The sequence below is a fragment of the Euphorbia lathyris genome, chromosome 4, assembly GCF_963576675.1.
Source record: "Euphorbia lathyris chromosome 4, ddEupLath1.1, whole genome shotgun sequence".
Taxonomy (NCBI): Eukaryota; Viridiplantae; Streptophyta; class Magnoliopsida; order Malpighiales; family Euphorbiaceae; genus Euphorbia; species Euphorbia lathyris.
In genome coordinates, this window is record NC_088913.1 from 12,841,818 (window position 1) to 12,861,556 (window position 19,739).

The 19,739-nt window shown below is 36.3% G+C and overlaps 1 protein-coding gene across 8 annotated transcripts; it reads left to right on the forward strand.

The window, feature by feature from the left end:
• The first annotated feature begins 11,294 nt into the window (after nt 1-11,294).
• Nucleotides 11,295-14,459, forward strand: LOC136227822 (uncharacterized). Of its 8 annotated transcripts, none has more exons than XR_010688255.1 (4): nt 11,295-11,573; nt 11,874-12,025; nt 12,255-12,330; nt 14,112-14,459. XR_010688255.1 is itself a non-coding variant. In XM_066016584.1 (4 exons), the coding sequence occupies exons 1-3, from the start codon at nt 11,416-11,418 to the stop codon at nt 12,275-12,277; spliced, it is 291 nt and encodes a 96-aa protein (XP_065872656.1). In that variant the 5' UTR covers nt 11,296-11,415; the 3' UTR covers nt 12,278-12,326; nt 14,112-14,459. The 8 variants fall into 8 exon arrangements, 4 of the variants coding, with proteins under 4 accessions (XP_065872655.1, XP_065872656.1, XP_065872657.1 ...); XR_010688254.1 differs by having other exon boundaries at nt 12,255-12,326; XR_010688256.1 differs by having other exon boundaries at nt 12,255-12,304.
• Nucleotides 14,460-19,739: the final 5,280 nt, after the last annotated feature.

Below are 19,739 nucleotides of genomic sequence, written 5' to 3' on the forward strand. Positions count from 1 at the left end.
CCTCCAATTCCAAAAGGGACACAGTTACCTGGATACACCATTCAGATTGAAGCATGAAGAGGCAACCGGTCCATAAATGACAAATATTCCATGAGGAACAATAAGATCCAAATCCATGATGTGATAATCCAAGACTACAAAAAAAGATGCCAGAAGAATTCAGGGGCAATGTCTAGCAATAAGAAATGAAGATGAAGCCATCCAAAGCCATCTTGGAAGAAGATCCTTCTGAATTCAAATGAGATTAAAAGTCAACATAGTCAACTAAATGGCTTCAGGGAAAAATGATCAATAGTGCCTCACAAGTGGCTAATCAAGCCTTCAAGAAAAGCTCACTTTAGTCAAGGAAGAAAATTTGGAGTCTATCAATCATGTTCTCAGAAAGTTCATATCCAACATGGAATTTCATAGCCAAGATCAATACTGTAGTTAAGTGAAGACAAGGACGACCACAAGTTCGGGAAGACAATCACCCTCAGTGAAGCCAAGAAATCCTTCTTATAAAAAAAAAGAGCAAAAAAAAAAAATGAAAAATCCTGATAGGTTGAAAATCCGCAAAGGACAACCTATGCAACAATAAGGGACTTCCTGATGAGTGAAAACCTGTAAAAGGCATTCGTTTGAAATTTCCAGGAACAAAAGTGAGGAAATAAAATAGCTGAAACGTGAAAACCTGAAAGGGAACGCTTCAGTAACAGTGGTTAGGAATTTGAGCAATAAACAATTCAATGTATATTTGTCAAGTGTTTTATTTGAGTTGAACAGTCAGAAGTTGTATATACGATGAAATGTTTGAATCAATAGATATCTCACCTCAAGTGAAATTTCAAAAAAAAAAAAATCAAATAAATAAGATCAGGATAGAAGAGACTACTCCTCCCTCTATATGCTCCCTGAAGCTTGGTCTCTCTGCTCCTCTATTGTCCTCTCAAGAGCCGACTTTGACAGAAGCATCTTTCGTTTATAATCATCCAGAGTAGTGAACTCCGGTCCAAACTGAGGAATATATTGAGTTCTCACTCCTCATCTGTATACACAGACCAATCAGCATAGTGAGTAACAACGGTTCACTCTCAATGGTGGTGTTCCATAATATAAACACAAATGAGGCCCCACCTCAAGTTTTTCACAGGCATCCACCCACTTGAAACTCTGTTAGCATCCAAGCCGTAATCTACATCAGGGGCACATCCACATGACCCGATCACCTGTCAGCCCATTCAGAAGGATTCTCCACTAGTAAAAAAACTGTGAACCAACTCATCTTTGATGCTAAGTATGGAAATCAATGACTCTTTGGTCCATGCACTTCAAAATACCAATTTCTCTTGCATCCATGAAAATAAAGAAAAAAATGTTGGATTGAAAACCTCAAAAGAGGCAGTCCAGACAAAAGGAGAGATAGAGAAAAAACTGTGAGAAGTTGAAAAGCTTAATTGAAAACCCCTATGGGCAGTTCAGGCAAAAAGAGAGATAGAGAACAACAAAGAGATCCCGCTAAGTTGAAAACCCGAAAAGGGCGACTCAGGCAAAAATTAGGGAAAAAACGAACATATCAACACTTCTTGGAAAAAAAAGATATGAGCCTCATCAAGCTGAAACCTCGACCCTAGGGCTTCTCACGTCAGACCTATCTATCCTCATCAAGCTGAAATCTTGCCCCCAGAACTTCTTATGTCAGACTTATTTATCATCATCATTTGCAGACAGTATAAGCTCTCACAAACTGGGGCATATAGCTCAAAGCATCATTCATTGATCCTAAAAATGCCCCATCTCTCGAGTCTGGAAAAGAGAATCTATGAAATCATTTCATCCATTCATGCATAATCTTCACACATGTACCAATGTATCAACACAGAGTAAAATGCACGTCTAGCACACACATTCATTCACACACACACATTCATACATGCATACATTAGGCTACGTACGCATCACTACACATTCGTCATTTGATTTGATGTCAACTCTACGAGAAAATGGGCATCTTGCTTTATTGCAGGGAATACCTGAAACTCTAGGGATCATCACCAAAACAACATCTTCTAAAGCAAGAGAATCCAGGGGCATTGAATGAGAAAATTTAGTCCTAAGCAAAATAACAGAATTGTCAACAGACAGAAATTTCTTCTCAACAGTGGCCTGAAGAAAGAGTCAGTCCACGAGAGGAATTCCAATCAATTAAACAAAGCCAGATGGCTCCTGAAGGGAGAGTGGGGTTTTGTCTTCTGCAGATCAGATGGCTTTCGAAGGAAGAGTTGGGTCACAGAAAAAATTATCATCAATTCAACAAGGCCAGATGGCTCCTGAAGGGAGAGTGGGGTTTTGTCCTCTGCAGATCAGATGGCTTCTAAAGGAAGAGTTGGCTCACAGAAAAATTATCATCAAAGCCAGATGGCTCCTGAAGGGAGAGTGGGGTTTTGTAGCTCACAAGTGGATTATTTGACAAGAATGATCAACTTTTGGGACAGGTCGTTGAAGACACCTATAACCCAGGATCGTTGAAGACATCCACAACTACAGGTCGTTGAAGACACCTACAATCCAAGATTGTTGAAGACATCCGCAACTACAGGTCCTTGAAGACACCTATAATTCAGGATCGTTGAAGACATCCGCAACTACAGATCGTTGAAGACACCTACAATCCAGGATCATTAAAGACATTCGCAACTACAAGTCGTTGAAGACACCTACAATGCAGGATCGTTGAAGACATACGCAACTACAGGTCATTGAAGACACCTATAATCCAGGATCGTTGAAGACATCCGCAACTACAGGTCGTTGAAGACACCTACAATCCAGGATCATTGAAGACATCCGCAACTACAGGTCGTTGAAGACACCTACAACCCATGATCATTGAAGACATCCGTAACTACAGGTCGTTGAAGACACCTACAACCCAGGATCATTGAAGACATCCGCAACTACAGGTCGTTGAGGACACCTACAACCCAGGATCGTTGAACACATCCGCAACTACAGGTCGTTGAAGACACCTACAACCCAGGATCGTTGAAAAGATCCACAACCACAACAGGTTGTTTAAGAGACCTATAATCTAGGATCGTTGAAAAGATCCACAACCACAGATCGTTGAAGAGACCTATAATCTGAGATCGTTGAAGAGATCAACCACAACCGGTCGTTGAAGAGACCAATAATCCAGGATCGTTGAAGAGATCCACAACCACAACGGGTCGTTTAAGAGACCTATAATCCAGGATCGTTGAAGAGATCCACAACCACAGGTCATTGAAGAGACCTACAATCTGAGATCGCTGAAGAGATCAACCATAACCGGTCGTTGAAGAGACCAATCATCCAGGATCATTGAAGAGATCAACCACAACAGGTCGTTGAAGAGACCTACAATGCAAGATCATTCAAGAGATCCACAACCATGGGTCGTTGAAGAGACCTACAAATCAGGGACCGCTCAAGAGATCCACAACAACAGGTCGTTGAAGGGACCTACAATCTGAGATCGCTGAAGAGATCAATAATCAGATGTCCATTTGCTCCCAGTCGTTTAAGAGACTGGATCGATGAATCAATCACAACATCCTCCAACTCCAGATGAGTATTTACTTTATCATACTTTGTTCCATTACATACATTTTCTTTCTACATCTTCAAAGTAGGGGCAAAAAATGTTTTCTTCAAAACATCTACTTTGAATTCAGTTTTCTAAAAATACACACAACTCATAATGCATGATAAAGTAGGGACAACTATAGACACTGGAGTCGTAGCCCTGTGATGAAAACCTTTTAAAGATGATTGGAAATATGATCAGAAAATGGATCACGGAAAAATCCCTCGTTAGAAAGTCAAAGTCAACCCTTTTCCATTCAAATCCAAATTTTTTAGAACACCGAATAGAATTTTTGGATATCTTAGTGAGTCGTGTCCCCTGAGAGTGTCATAACGCACTTTTTCGGACTCAATTCGGAGATCTAACGAAGAATCTGTGACTAGTTGAAGTTTTCGGATGAAATTCGGGATAAAATGGGTAATAACCTTAGTTCGGGTCATTTTCAGCCTAAGACAAAATGTCCTTCTCGTCGAAACGAGTCTAATAGAACAAGAATCGTCAAAATCGGAGATCGTGAAGAACAGTTTTCGTATTAAAATGCATCTGATAAAGGGTTGAGAGGAGAGCCACGTGTCGGCATGTGATAGACACGCGCCTGACACGTGGCAGCGCGTCAGGCACTGACGCTTGCGTCAGCGTCAGCTGCTGCCCCCTCTCTCTTTAATTAGGTTTCCGCCGAAACCTTTTGTAAAAGGTTGGATAAATACCTTTTAGCCCTTGCTCACTTAGTTAATTCCAAAATTAACTCTGAACCCTAATACTCATCTATAAATAGCAGCCTTTACACAGCTTTGGGGGACGAAAAAATAGGACGAAAATTAGACAAAAAATAGCCGAAATTCCACCGAATCACTCTGAATAAATTTTAGTTTTTTTGCGTTCATCATCCGTGTTCCAATATTTGTGATTTTTCCAATCATCCCACAACCTAGGTAAAGGTTTCTGAGGGACAAATCCTGTTTATTATTTAATATTTGATACTCTGAAATATAGATTGTTCTCCCCCTTTCTTATTTATTTTTCATTGTTGATTTTTATTATCAATAGGTTGTCAAATATATTTTCTGTATATATTTGATCCCTAAATTGATTTGATTTAACTATAAAGCAATGATTTACCAGTTAAATCATTTGTTTTAAACATTCTTGTTTATTTCAATTAATCTACTCTTCTTATACTTTTATTTTTGAATCTGTTATTTTTGATCTAATTGGTTCTTTTCGTTCGTAACAATGATTTGGGATAAACGAATCAACTCGAAATAAATTTTATCTCACTATCGTTTAGGTACCAATAATTATAAATAAAACTTTTTATTCTATTTATTTTGATTCCTAACCTAATAACTTTTTATTTTATTCGTTTTAGTCCCTAATTTAGAACTTCTTGTTTTATTCATTTTAGTCCCTAGTTTAGAACTTTTCATTTTATTCACTCTAGCCCCTAATTTAGATTTTTTCCTTTTATTCCTTCTAGTCCCTATTTTGGAACTTTATATTTTATTCACTTTGGTCCTTAATTTAAAGTTTTCCACTTTCTTTCAATTAGGTCCTTAAATAAACTTTTTAAGTTTATTCAATTTAGTCCTTTGTCCATTTTTACACCATAACTAATTGTACAACTATGTTATTTGCTTCTAATCTTTTATTTTGGTTGATATGAGTGTGGAGGAATATTAGTTTGGTGCGGATTGAAGACCCGGGAATGCCCGGATGTAATTGTATTTATTTTGTACCTATTTCATCGCTTTTAGGGTTGTAATATTTTGTTTATTTTCTTTTGTATACAATTGTGCAATATGACATAAAAATGATCTTTTCCAAACAAATCACATTCAAAACGAATTTAAAAAGCTTAAAAGAGTTATTAATAGCCTTATTGTATTTAGAAATGCTAAGTAGGAGGCCGGTGGGTTCACCGGACGATTTTGGGGGTGTTTAATATTTCCTTTCGAGGAGATATTAACCTTCCCCAAGCGTACCTAACTTCCTGAACCCACTTGCTTCCTGCAAGGAATCTCAGTAACATTCTCGGACCTAAAATCCGAGTGGCGACTCTATCTCCGACACCGGTCCTGCCGAGCTAGTCGTTTTCTCTAGTGGACCTCGAGTCCAAACAGCACCGTAGTAGTCATGGCGGACCTCCCGCGGGTGAAAGCCCGTCGAGGTAGGCTTCGTCCACAACTATGAACAGACACAGAACTAACCGCTCTTGCTAAGCAATGAGCAGCTGAATTTGCTGAACGCCTAACAAAAGAGACTGAAACATTTTCAAGCTCTTGTAAAATAAGAGTACATTCTGCTATAATATCAAATAAATAAGAAAAACTAGATGAAGGCTGATGAATAGTGTTGACAACTGTGAGGTAATCTGATCGGATTTCCATATTGTTGTAATTGGATGATTTGATCCACGATAGTGCCTCCTTAACTGCCATTGCTTCAGCCAGAATAGGCTCATAAAAACCCTCTAATGGTCCATAGTAGGCATAGATACAATCTCCCCGGAAATCCCTAAGAATGAATCCCAGAGAGCAGTATCCAGCATCAGGAAATACGCATGCGTCAACATTACAGGCAAGAGAGCCCTCGGTTGGGTGTTGCCAGCGAGCGGACCTTGGCAGCACCCCTAGGCTGGGTTTAATTTTGATATGTTGTGCTGCTCGCCACTCTTGAAGATCCTTTCTTGCCATTGCCACTAGAATATTTGCACTAGGTTTTTTGTGTTCCCAAACCGATGTGTTCCTGCCTTCCATAAATGCCAAATTACATAAACCAATATATCAATATCTGTTAATCCCGGGGCTTGAAGAATGGAGCCAAACCAATCAATAAAAATTATCAAACTTGTCATTCGATGGTCCGGGAATATAATTTCCCAAACACTGGCTGCCCATAAACATACAAGAAACACATGATTTTCGTCTTCACTAGGTGTTTGACAGAGCGGACAAATGTCTGGATGTATGTTGTGTCTTTTACTTAAATTTGTCATGGTTGGTAAACAACCCGAAAATAAGCGCCATACACAGTTGATCACCTTAGGTGCAAGTTTGAGATTCCAAATACCTGACCATATCTCTTTGTTTCCTGAGTTTAAGGTGGGAGCAGCCGTGAAAAATGCACGATATCCGCTGCGGACCGAATAATTTCTAGTTTTCTCAAAAATCCAATACCATTTGTCCGCCCTACTTACATCGTGCCTGGGGATAGAAAAGATTAGTTGTTGATCCCTGAAATTAAACACTACCTCGACCACCTCCATGTTCCAACGACCATCCACGTTCAACAAGTCACGAACTTTACCTGTGGGTAAATTGGAGTTTGTCTCGTTTACCGGAACAGGACTCAAAATGGATGGTAACCAAGGGTCGATCCACACATCAATTGATACTCCATTTCCCACCTTGCATCTTAATCCTTTATCGAGCACCTCTCCTCCTGCCAATATGCTTCGCTATAGAAATGATGGATTATGTCCGATTTCTGCCTGCAAAAAAGAAGAATTAGAAAAATACTTGGCTTTCATTATTGTGGCAACCAGTGAGGATGGATTAGTAAGTAATCGGCGGCCCTGCTTGGCCAGGAGGGCTAAGTTAAATTGCCTAGTATCTCAAAATCTAATTCCTCCATGTACTTAGTTTAGACTATGACTGTCAATGTATACCCGAACATGCATCTCCAGATGACCTCCACCAAAATCTATTTAGTATTTTATCAATCTGGTCACATAGTTGTTGTGGTAATAGGAAAATGCTCATTAGGTAGGCGGGGATAGATTGAAGGACTGATTTAATAAGTATTTCTTTACCCGCTCTAGAAAGGAATTTATCTTTCCAGTTATTCAGTCGATTCCATATTCTATCCTTGATAAATGAAAAAGTTTGCATTGAGCTTCTTCTTACCAAAATTGGTGCCCCTAAATAGAGACCTAGATTAGAAACTTCAGTAACTCCAAGGGTTGTCGTCACTATATCTGGATCCCAGCTGAGCATACCTTTACTGAAGTACAGTGAGAATTTCTAAAAATTAATGTGCTGCCCTGATGCTTTCTCATATGTTTGTAAGCATTGTTGAAGAACTGATGCTTCCTGCGTGTTAGCTCAGAAGAATATGAAGCTATCATCGGCGAAGAACAGATGAGAAATCTTAGGTGCTCGACGTGCAATTGCGCACCCATACAGAAATCCCGCTCTTTCCTTAGCTGACAGTAGAGTTGATAGCCCCTCAGCGCAGACCAAAAACAAGAATGGAGATAGAGGATCACCCTGCCGAATTCCCTTAGACGGCTCAATTAACCCCATCTCTTTACCACCACTCAGAATTTTGTAACGAACTGTTGTAACACACATCATAATCCATTTAATCCAGTCTGATTGAAATCCTAGTCTGACAAGCATATCATGTAAAAATTGTCATTCCGCCATGTCGTATGCTTTACTCATGTCTAGTTTGAGGGCAGCCATCCCGTTCTTTATGGACTTCATGGTTTTCAACCGATGAATTGCTTCATAAGCGACGATGATGTTATCTGAGACCAGTCTCTCCGATAAAAAGGCACTCTGATTTTCTGAAATGACTGATGGTAGTACCTGTTTGAATCGGTTAGCTAGCATTTTGGAGATGATTTTAAATAGAACGTTGAATAGCACTATAGGTCTCAAGTCGGTCATAAATTCCACATCTGTTTTCTTCGGTATCAAAAACTATATGAGTATCTGTCATACCCGACCCTAGACGACCTCAATCGGCATCGGGCGTGAAATAGAAAGATCATAGTCAACACTTAGGAGTCTCCAATTTATCCCAATATCATAATATCATATTATATTACAATTAAAATACCAAAGTTCTAACTGTAATTCTAACAATAAATAACCAACTTCCAAATCTCGCCTAATTGGTCGGTAATCAAAACCTTAAGGGATTTAATCAAAACCTTATAAAATATACTCAAAACTTAAGTTCATAAAATAAAATTTGTGTATGTGTATCCATCCTCGAATTTCACCCGTGTAGCTTATCACATCAATAATCGAGATATCTCATTTATATCCCGTTCCTTGCCTAACGTTAGGACTACCAGCCGTGCACTCTGGCCATACCGCCATTAGATATGGTCTTACAAATACAACTCCTACCCCGGGCAATCCTAGATGGACAAAACCATTTTATCTTTCAAAATATCACAATTCATAAAAATCATATATGGATTTCAATCCAAAATAATAACAACAATAACCGCAACAGATTTCTCAATCCAAAAACACTTCGTAAGAAATCATCAAATTCATTTTATTCAATATATATATACATTGAAACCAAAAATGTATATATATATATATGTAAATCAACCAAATTAAGCCTTAAATCAACATAATCAAGTAAAATCTGAAATTCACATAGAAGCATAATCAATAGCTTCATTTGAACCATAATTTCACAATAAAAAGCAAAATCGTGAAAAATCCCAATTTTACAAAAGTCCTGCATAACCTTAAAATATCACTTTCTGAAAACTCTTTGATTATATATATATATATATATATATATATATATATATATATATTTATTTATTTATATACATCAAACTCAAAATATAGTTGATAGTTACTTACCTTGGTTACTAATTGAAGAAAACACACTCGTTCGATTCTCCTCTAAATTCTGTCTAAGACGTTTCCCTCCAAACACTGCCGAAACTTAAAAACTCTTCGGTTAGGACTTAGATCTATATACAAAGATACTATAGTTCCAATTTCGAGTGATTCGGACGGTCGAATCTCCGTAAATCAAAGAAACGGTGGAAAAACGGTCGAAGAACGATGAACTGACAGAAAAGAAAAAAAAACAGAGAAAAAAGAAAAGGATAATCGCCCACCTCTTGGATTTGGAATATATATATCCAAATCCAGCAAAGATTGCATTTGGTCCTCTATCTTTTTATAATCTTTTAAAAATTATCCTAAACTTTTAATTTATACATAAAACCATCGAATTAACTCCAAACTTTTTCTATAGCACCGAATTAACTTCACACACCCAATAATTATAATATATACTAATATCAAAATATAAATTCTAGAAGTTTAAACACGGACGTGACAGTATCGTTCAGTTCCGGTGGAATGCTTGAGGTCTGTAACATTGACAGGCACGCCATAGTGACATCTGTCCCTACAATATGCCAAAATCGTTGATAAAAGGCCAGGTTCAGTCCGTCTGGTCCTGGACTTTTGTCCGGATGCATCAAGAAGCATGCCAGTCTTACCTCCTCTTCTGTGAATTGCTGATTAAGTCTCTCATTGTCTTCAGTTGAGACTCGAGGTTGGATCAGCGAAAGAATATCATTTGCCTCGCTACCTTGACTTGTAAATACATCCTGGAAATAGTCTTGCAAAGTCTGTTCCATACCACTACCTTTGTTTAATATATGAAAGACGATAAATTTTTCTAAATTTGTTTAGAACGACTCAATCTTACTTTTATAGTCCAAATCTAGCTTAATTTTGGGAGATTGTTTTATAGTGGTACGTAAAAATTGGTTTTGGACAACTCAGATGATAACATGTATGTATATACAAAAAAAAAAAAAATTGAGCGAATCCGATTTAGTAATTTTTTTTTATACATGCACGTGTAAAATTGTCCCTCTGACAGACCTATCATATATTCGTCACTGTTTGGAGAAAGTGAACAACAGTTATTTGAAGCAGTTGTAATTGAGTAAGAACGCTATAGAGAAGGGGACAACCAAAATCAACATAAAAACCCCAGACAAACTCAAATCTTTGTTAATTTTAATTTTTAGTTTTCCGATCATTAGTTTGACGATTTCCATTTCAATTTGAAGTTTTGCAATTTCAATTCCTAAAATTGGTAAGCTTCTCAATTTGCTTATCAATTTCAATACCTTAAGTTTGTAAGCTTTCAATTCCATTTTTAATTTCAATGCAATTTCAATTCCTTAAATTTGAAAGCTTACGATTTCGATTTTTCAAGTTTTCAAGCGTTGATTTTCAATTTGGTATTGTTTAAATTGCCTAAATTGGTTATATTGGTCTTCCTATCCTAATACCCTATCCAAAATTAGTGAAATTTCAACTATCTATATTCTATGAAAGTTCATCAATTTTAAACGGATCAACGGATAAATCTTATCAAATAATAGACCAGGAGGCGAAAATAAATATTTTGAATAGATCGAGAGATAAATATTATCAAATAATAAATTATGGGCGAAAAAACTAATATTTTGAAAGATGAGGGGTCAAACAGTGATTGATCAAATTGAAATTGCATTGAAATTAAAAATGGAATTGAAAGCTTACGATTTCGATTTTCCAAGTTTTCAAACGTTGATTTTCAATTTGGTATTGTTTAAATTGCCTAAATTGGTTATCTTGGTCTTCCTACCCTAATACCCTATCCAAAATTAGTGAAATTTCAACTATCTATATTTGATGAAATTTCATCAATTTTAAGCGGATCAACGGCTAAATCTTATCAAATAATAGATCAGGAGGCGAAAATAAATATTTTAAATAGATCGAGAGATAAATATTATCAAATAATAAATTATGAGCAAAAAAACTAATATTTTGAAAGATGAGGGGTTAAATAGTGATTTATCATGATTTACTAATCCAATGGATTAGATCATCCAATCTAGAGAGCTACTATACACCATCATTCTACTGGGACATAACCCAAGCGTTCTTGTTCTTAAACCCTAACCAAAACCTCTGTTCTTTGGTAATTTACTTCTTCACTTCAATTGCTTCTGCTTCTCTTCTTCTGATTCTGAAATGGCTTCACGAGCTGGAGCATCGTTCTCTCGCAGGCTGATCTCTGTCGCAAGGGCTCCGTCTCGCCACTCTTCGCCGCCGTCGTTTACCGGCATCCGTCCACCGCCCACTGCCTCCCCCCGCATTCAGTCCCGCCGCCCCTCCTTTGCTCCTTCTAGGTAATTGTTGATACTAATTTACCGACTTTTGTTAGCTGTATAGTTAATCATAAGATTTTTTTTTTTTGAAAAATGTAATCTCGATATTGGATGAGAAATCCATTTGGACTGTGTTCGTTTTAAATTTGTCAGATTGGTTTTCATAAAATCTTTTTATGAAGTAATTTAAAGTGAACTGTTATTTATTGGATTTGGATTGTTTTGTTCAGTTCAATGCTTTCAGCTCAAAGCTAATTCGAATTTAGCTTCTCCTAATTTGGCGTTTTTTCTGCATTTATGGATGCTTATATAATTTTGTAGGAACTTGGGAGAATTGGGATGTATGCAATCATTCTTGCCTCTGTATTCCGCTAATCACCTCACATCACGACTCAATGCTAACTTGCGGGCTTTTTGCGAGCTGTCTCATGGTACCTTCTGCCGCACTTGTCAGGATCGCTAATTGTTGCTTTGTGAGTCTTACTGTTTATAGGGCATGTAGAGAAATGGAAATATAATCTTTTGAATTGTTGTTATTATGGACTAATTCCTGAATAACTCCAATTGCAAACTGTGAATTCCGTTTTGCTTTCATTAACTGTGTAAACAAAATATGGCTCATTGATCTCAGTAGGAATAGCTAGGTTTTTCTTCGTTTTGTGAAATTTTCTTAATGAGAAGAGTTGGGATTGGGATTTATAGGGAGGATTGGAAAAGACGGGTGATGCGCATGGGCTTTCAGTCAGCTAAAGGTGCAGGATTGTTGCCACAATTGTAGGTCTCTATTTTTCTGTTTCTTGTTCTCAAAAAAATGAAATTGGTGAATGATCATTTCAAATCAAATAAAAACATATACATTGAGGAGTGCGTCAAAAGCTTTCTGTATTTGAGATTAAATTTTCAACTTGATAGTGTGATGCTAAGTTCTTTACATGGTAGATCAGTTCTCTTTGTTCAATCTGTTAAATTAGAGGAAAATGAAATGAGAACTCTCTTTTTACTAGTAAGTTAGATGGATAGATCTTGAGTCAATTTAAATTTATCAATGACTGATTATTCAGACTGATTTAGTTTCTCTTTTGCCCTTTGTTGCCTTCTGCTCTGATTATCAGGACAAAGAACCTGTGATATTTTAGAATACTTATTGACATGAAAGAGAAGGAAATGCTTAATTTGTTGTGCAAATTGACATGAGTGAAAGTTTTGTTTGGTATATTTACTGTTAAGATCCTTGGCCATATTGATTACAAATGAATTCACATCTGTACATGTGTATGGTTATGGACCCCTGTGTGTGTCTGAGAAGAACGTTATCTTATTTGATCTAATGTCTTAAACATGAAGTTCCTTTCGTTTTGAATAATCAAGCAAGTCTAAGGTAATGTCCTTACTACTGAGTTTCAATCAGCCATTATGTAATTACTGGCTCCATGATATTTAGAATTGTTTTAGCAAAGTTTTGTTGAAAAATAGAGGTGTCAAAAAGGGTCATCGTGTCATAATCGAGTTATGTGATTTATATAGTGATTATATGGTGTAAATGCAACAAAAATGATAATCGTGTCAGACAAGTTGTCTCTACAAATTGTGCTATCGTGTCAGAAATCAACATCCTATTGAAAAGGGTGAAGATTTCGAGAATGATATGTTTCGTGTTATACGAGAGCTCCCAATCCCATTTTTCGGTTCCTTTTTCTTTATGCGGTCTCTTGACACATCATTCGGTATTTGAGAAGACTATTATTATTGGCATGTTGAATTAGTAGAGAGGAAACTGCTTGCTTGCTGGTTAGTAATCCATAAGAAAGTATGCCAAATGGACAGTGCATAAAGTTGTTTACATGAGTCTTGTGGCTGGAACTCTGCTTTTGATCTATTCGTCGACTCACGAAACAGCAAGTTTCACCTCATGAAGCATTTCTAATATATGGTTTGATTATTAGTACCTTAGTATGCATAATGATAAGATGAAAATAGCATTTAGTCTAGCGATTCACATCTGCACTCGTCATTTATCATTTGCTTCCCCCAAGTATTTCTTCGAATAATTTTTATTTGGAAAACTGAGCGACGTAGCTTGGACTTGTATTATATCCTATGTTTCACAAAAATTTTGATTTTAAAGTGTTTTACATTTCGGAAACTGAAACTGTATGGTACTTATACGAAATGTTTCGGGTCACATTTCCATAATTTAAAAAAAAAATTATATAGTAAATCCGTAGTATTTTCTAGATCATCTTCTACAAGCTTTCAAAATGAAAAGATCTTTTTTCTCTATATTATGTGACTTATATATAATTTTTTTTAAAGCATATATATAAAAATTTATAGATATATCCATATGTTTTTATTATTACACGTTTCCTTTTCCTATATTTTTTTACAAATATCATTTCTCGGTTTCCATTTCCGTATCGGTTTCTATTTCGATGTAACATAGATGATGTGTTAAGGGTAGTAAGATTCTGGCAATGCTACATTTAGGTTGTTTGAGATTTGATATGATTATTAAGCTCTTGACCTTGTAGATTTGAAACATTTGTTCCATTGTGGCAGGTACTTGATGGGCATTCGATCTGCATAATATTGGAACAACATATTGAGGAAGTTAGGATGGGTGTGCCCTGTGGATTCTGGGGTGGTTTATTTTGTAGGAAAATTTTAATAAGAGATCTCATGTTTTTCTGTTACTCCAAAGAGTTTGGAATTTTTCCTATATTTAGGACAAACAATTATATGCAGGTTTTGTGACCAACTGTGTTTTACTTGTTGTCATATTGGTATATTTCTATTGTCTGTAGATTGACTATGCTAATGATAAGCTATAAGCTATTAGGATTCTGAATATTTGCAATCTTGTGCAAACTTTGTCCTTTAATTTGAATTTAGTTCTCCTGTGTTTCATGGAGTTGCATTCAATGGTTGTGGTCTGTTTGATTCTATCGTTGTATATAGTTTTTGTTGCGGGTAGATATTAGTTGATTTTTCTTACAAATAGCCCAAACCAATACTTTCTTTGGTTACTATGAACACAAAGTGATGTATATGGTGCATTCTGTAATCATGTTTGAATTAAAGCATCTTGAGGCCTTTGAGTTTTATTGTTTTTACAGATCGTTACATATGTGCATCAGAATGCCAACCTCTCACAATATTACTTCTAAAGTTGTTAGTTTACACTAACACAAAATAGTAGGAGCCAGAAGAAACTGGCTGCAGAAACAGAATGAGCCAAAAGAGAAAATGCCGGAGAAAGAAGTTGTGACTTATGCATCGGTGCTAGGGCGGAACAAGTCAATCGGCAACAATGCAGAAGGTTCAATAAAACCGTGTGAGCAAGGTGAGATAAAATAAACACTTAAAATAAAAGGAAAAGTATAAAAATAAATTTTGTAGTTTGGCCAATTTGTAAAGATGATTCTTGTGGTTTAAAAGTTTGCAAACACGGGTTCTGTACTTTGTGCAGTTTATAAACTCAGTGATTCCGTCAACAACTTTTTAATTTTGGCATTTAGGTATTTGGCGAGGAGAGAAAAAAGTGAATGTTTGAGCTCCAAATTTGATGATTTTGGAAAATAAAAAATTTGGTTCTAAATTGAAAATTTTCATTTTGATGTTCTTAATGATAATTTTTATAATGTCAAATTAAAAGATATTTTTAGCTCTAAAAAACTTGGTCACCGCTTAAATAATAATAAATAAAAACTATGCAGTGGACAAAAAATGTAACCCTAAATTTTAGGAGTAGTCTTTTGCTAAAAAATTGGAAGGGAAGGCTTGTCCCAGTACACCCTTGTGGTAGGACCTCTTTCCGGATCATCGCTTAGTGGGAATGTGTAGTACACCGAGCCGCCTTTTTTTACTCCTCAAAATAAAAGCATAAATTGGAAAGAAAAAGAGCTTAACCAAAAACACTAGCAATTTCCTAGTGGATGAAATTGTTGTATCCTTGTACAAGTTCATTGAAAGCTAAAGTGAGGCATAGATCCCACTTCCCTATCATTCTCTCTTCTTCCTGTTTAAAGCACTTAGATATATACACTCACTATAACCATTTTATGTCATATTCTTATCACTACATTTATTCATATAAACATCTCTTAATTCAACAAATTTTCTAACTAGCAGTCCCGTCGGGTAAAAAGTCTGAATAACAACCAATTCTGAAAAACGATAATGAGAATAGAAATAAAATGAATTCTGCATCGGGAATTGAGAGAGTGATTTTACTACATAAATACGGTATGAATTTAATCTATAGACGCGTTTTAAAACTGCGAGATTAAAAGAAATGACTTGAACCAGTACAAATAATATCTTTAGTAAAATTGCTATATATGTATCAATAACAGTTATTGCTGTTGCTTAGATCTAAAAATATTTAATTCAAGTTTAGTCCAATCTGCTATTAATTTAGTCTAATTTCTCGAATTTTAAAATCAAATTTCAAACTCAATTCAAACAAATCCTCCTTATATATATATTTTTTAAATTATACTACACAAAATATAATAATAATAATAATAATAAATAATAAGTGATATTAAAAAATCGGGTTGGTCTGCCTTGTTTTTATAAATTCCAAGCTTGACACACAAATAAGCAGGCCTAGACGGGTTTGAGCCTAATATCATATCCCCTTTACCAAGTCCGGTCCATTAAACACGAGCTAAGATAAACTGGACATATACTTGGACCCATGAACAAATATATTTAGCCAATTTGTTTAAAGTGATCTATTGGCAGTGGCGAATACAGAATTACTCGGTTGGGGAGGCCGATTTTATACGTACGTTCGCAAAAAAAAAAAAAAAAATCCTAAATCGAACTTGCTCATTTTTTTTTTGTATATATGCATATTATATTTTGAATGGTCAAGAACCATTTTTTAAGTATTAATGTACAATTTCTCAAAATTAAGCTCTCGTTTAATAGTCCTAACATATAAAAAAAAATTAGATTTAGGGAGGGCTGAACAGGTAATTTTTTTTTTAAAAAAAATTGATTTCAAAGGGCCTACCAGGCAAAAAAAAATTAATAAGAGGCCTAACATAATAAACAAATTAGAAATTTGGATTGATGCAGGGGGGCTGGTTAGGGACGACAATGGCAGGTGGGTGATTGGCTTCGCCCATAACATTGGGAAATGTTCCTCGTTTGAGGCCGAGCTTTGGGGCCTGATTTCTGGGCTGAGGATAGCTAGGAAGCACGGTTGCTGGAAGATCGAGATTGAATCGGATTGCGCAGAAGTGGTGAACTTTGTTCTTAAGGCTTGCCCCATTCATCATCCCTTGAAGGCGCTTATTCGTAAGATCCAATCCAAGTGCTGATGGATCAGTTTGAGGATGCTCGCCTGACCCACATTTATAGGGAGCGAAACCGTTGTGCAGACATGCTTGCTGCTGAAGCCTTTAATTTCCCGATCGGGGTGCACACCTTGCATCAAGTCTCGACCAAGGTCACCGAACTGCTGCATGCTGATTTTTTAGGAGTTTATCTCCCCCATTTTAGGGGAGGGGGCTAATTCAATACTCGATATTTTTTTTTCTTTTACGACAGGGGGGGCCCGAAACTACCCGGGGTCAAGGTGGTTCCGGCGGCCGGAGGGGCCCGGGCTCCTAGGCCCCCTGTCTACGCCCATGCCTATTGGCCCCCTGGACTTGCTTACGATATCCATTTGTCTCATGAACTCGTTTAAAGTGATATACATTGCAATTTGTCTAACTCTGTAAAAAAAATTCAAAACTTAAAACATAAAGACCTACTTCGTAATTCTAAGTCTTTAAAACAAATTAACTTTCTATTTTGTACATATAGTGGTTTTATAGATTTAGTGATTTAATTAGATATTTTAAGGAAATTTAAAAGCTAACGAAACACCATATAAATTCAGGAGGACAAACAAACTTTTTAAACAAGTTGAGGGCAACAAATGTAGTGATCGATTTCTAATTAAGCAATGTTATATCTAACATTTAAACACATATCATCTCCTTTCTAGGATTACAAAACACACTTTAATAAAAAAGAATTATTTGGTAGAAGATCTTTTGAGAAATGATATATTACATATTCAAAATTGAACAATAAATAAAAACTCTTTTTTATATAAACTTTAGGGGTATTTTATCAATTTTTACATTATGGCCACTCAACTTCATTTCTTCCTGGTATGGTCACTGAACTTTACACTTTTTAACACCGGTAGCTACTCAATTTTAACTAACTTCTCAAAATGACCGTTAACGATCGTTAATAACCTCAAAATGAAAATATTCAAGAATTAAAGTTGTTCAGAACGACATTTACCATGAAACCACCTTTTTTATTTTCAAAAATCACATTTTTTGGAGTTTTCTCTCTCTAAAAATTCACTTTCACTCTCCTAACCAAACACCACCTAAATGACCCCAAAATGAAAATTTTCAAGAATTAAAGTTTCTTAGAATATCATTAATGCTTTGGATTTTTTATTTTTAGCCGTCAATGGTCGTTCTGAGACATTAAGTGGCCACCAGTGTTAAAACGTGTAAAGTTCAGTGGTCATACCGGGAAGAAATGAAGTTCAGTGGCCATAATGTGAAAATTGGTAAAATTCAGTGACCATAATGTGAAAATTGGTAAAATTCAGTGGCCATAGGTGTAATTGACCCTAAACTTTAGCCTAGAAACTTTAGAGGGTTTCCAGCAATTCCGCGGTAGGATCGGTGGCTTCTTCGTCTATCTCATCCTGGATGAAAACGCTATTCTCCTTGTGTTTTGTTGATCAATGTGCTTTTTTTTTTTCCGCCTATTCAATGTTTCCAATGGTCTCATTTGTAGGAGTAGCACCATTTCTTATTTCTTTTACAGTGAAGGACGGGTAGTGTCAGGGCCGGTCCTGATAATTTAGGGGCCCTAGACAAAATAAGCAGTAAGGACCCTTTAATATAAAATTTATGATTTAGGGTTCTTATAGAAAATATAAGAAACAACTACACTTTCTCCGATAAACATGTTCCGTAGGAATCTCATACAGAACGTAAAATGTTATAGGAGATTTTTGGAGAGAAGATTCCCTCCATAACTTACCTACAAAATAATTGTTTATCCTACGTATTTATTTGTATGAGTTAAATAATAATAATATATATTTTAGAAAAACTTTTCTCTTTTAATTTGAAATAAAAATTAGTGATGATAAAATTACACACATTAATTATTTACAGCGGTATTATTAATTTTTTTAGATTTATTGTTATTATTGATATTGTTTTTGTTGCTTTTTATTATTATTATTATTTTTTTTGGTAGAAAAGGAAAAGAAAAACGAATAACAACAAACTACCCAGGAATTAGCCTAGGGAAGCTAACCCCAATCCTATCTTCTAAGAGAAGATGAGAGATGAAACTAGGGGAAACAGGAAGGGTAGTAACGCCTAACGTCCCTTCATGGCCCGCCGCCGCCAAGCGATCAGCAACACGATTCTGCTCTCTAAAAATGTGTCTGAACTCTACGAACTCAAAGGAGGAGCAAAGCCTTATAATAGCTTTGATGAGGTTGCGACTGTTAAGACCCATAGAATGATTCTCAGAAATCATTTTGATTGCTTCCAAATTATCAGACTGCACAGAGAGCCTCTTAACACCCAGCCTTTTAGCAAGATTGATTCCAGTAAGAATAGCCCAGAGCTCCGCAGAAAAGGAAGATCCCAACCCTAAATTCTGGGAGAACCCAGAAAGCCAGACGCCCCCTACATCTCTAAGCACACCTCCAGCCGCAATCTTACCGTTACTGAGGCAGGAACCATCAGTATTCAGCTTCACAACCCCCTCTCTTGACCTGCTCCATCCCACGAGATGGACATCACAACACTGAGAGGCTCTGGCAAGAGACTCTCCTTTGAAACTATCGATAATAGAGAAAAGTTTTTTCGAGAAGAAATCAGCTAAGTTTGTCATAAAAACAGTTTTATCTCCAAAAATCTCCTCGTTTCTCCATTTCCAAACTTGGTGACAGATAATAGCAAAGAAAATGTCACCATGCTCCATGTATGGAAGCAACTTTCCTCTAACACCATCAGAGAACCAGTCGACCTCAGAATGTGCCATGAAGGAAGAGAAAATATGGTGTGGGAGAATTTTCCTCCAAACCTCTTTACTATTAGAGCAATCTCTAAGAGCATGGCACAAAGTCTCAATATG

Excerpts from the sequence above, each read along its gene's own strand:
- LOC136227822 (XM_066016583.1), top strand. The coding sequence starts at position 11,416 with ATGGCTTCACGAGCTGGAGCATCGTTCTCTCGCAGGCTGATCTCTGTC. Across the intron at positions 11,574-11,873 it reads CCCTCCTTTGCTCCTTCTAG|GAACTTGGGAGAATTGGGAT; the intron begins GTAATTGTTGAT and ends ATAATTTTGTAG.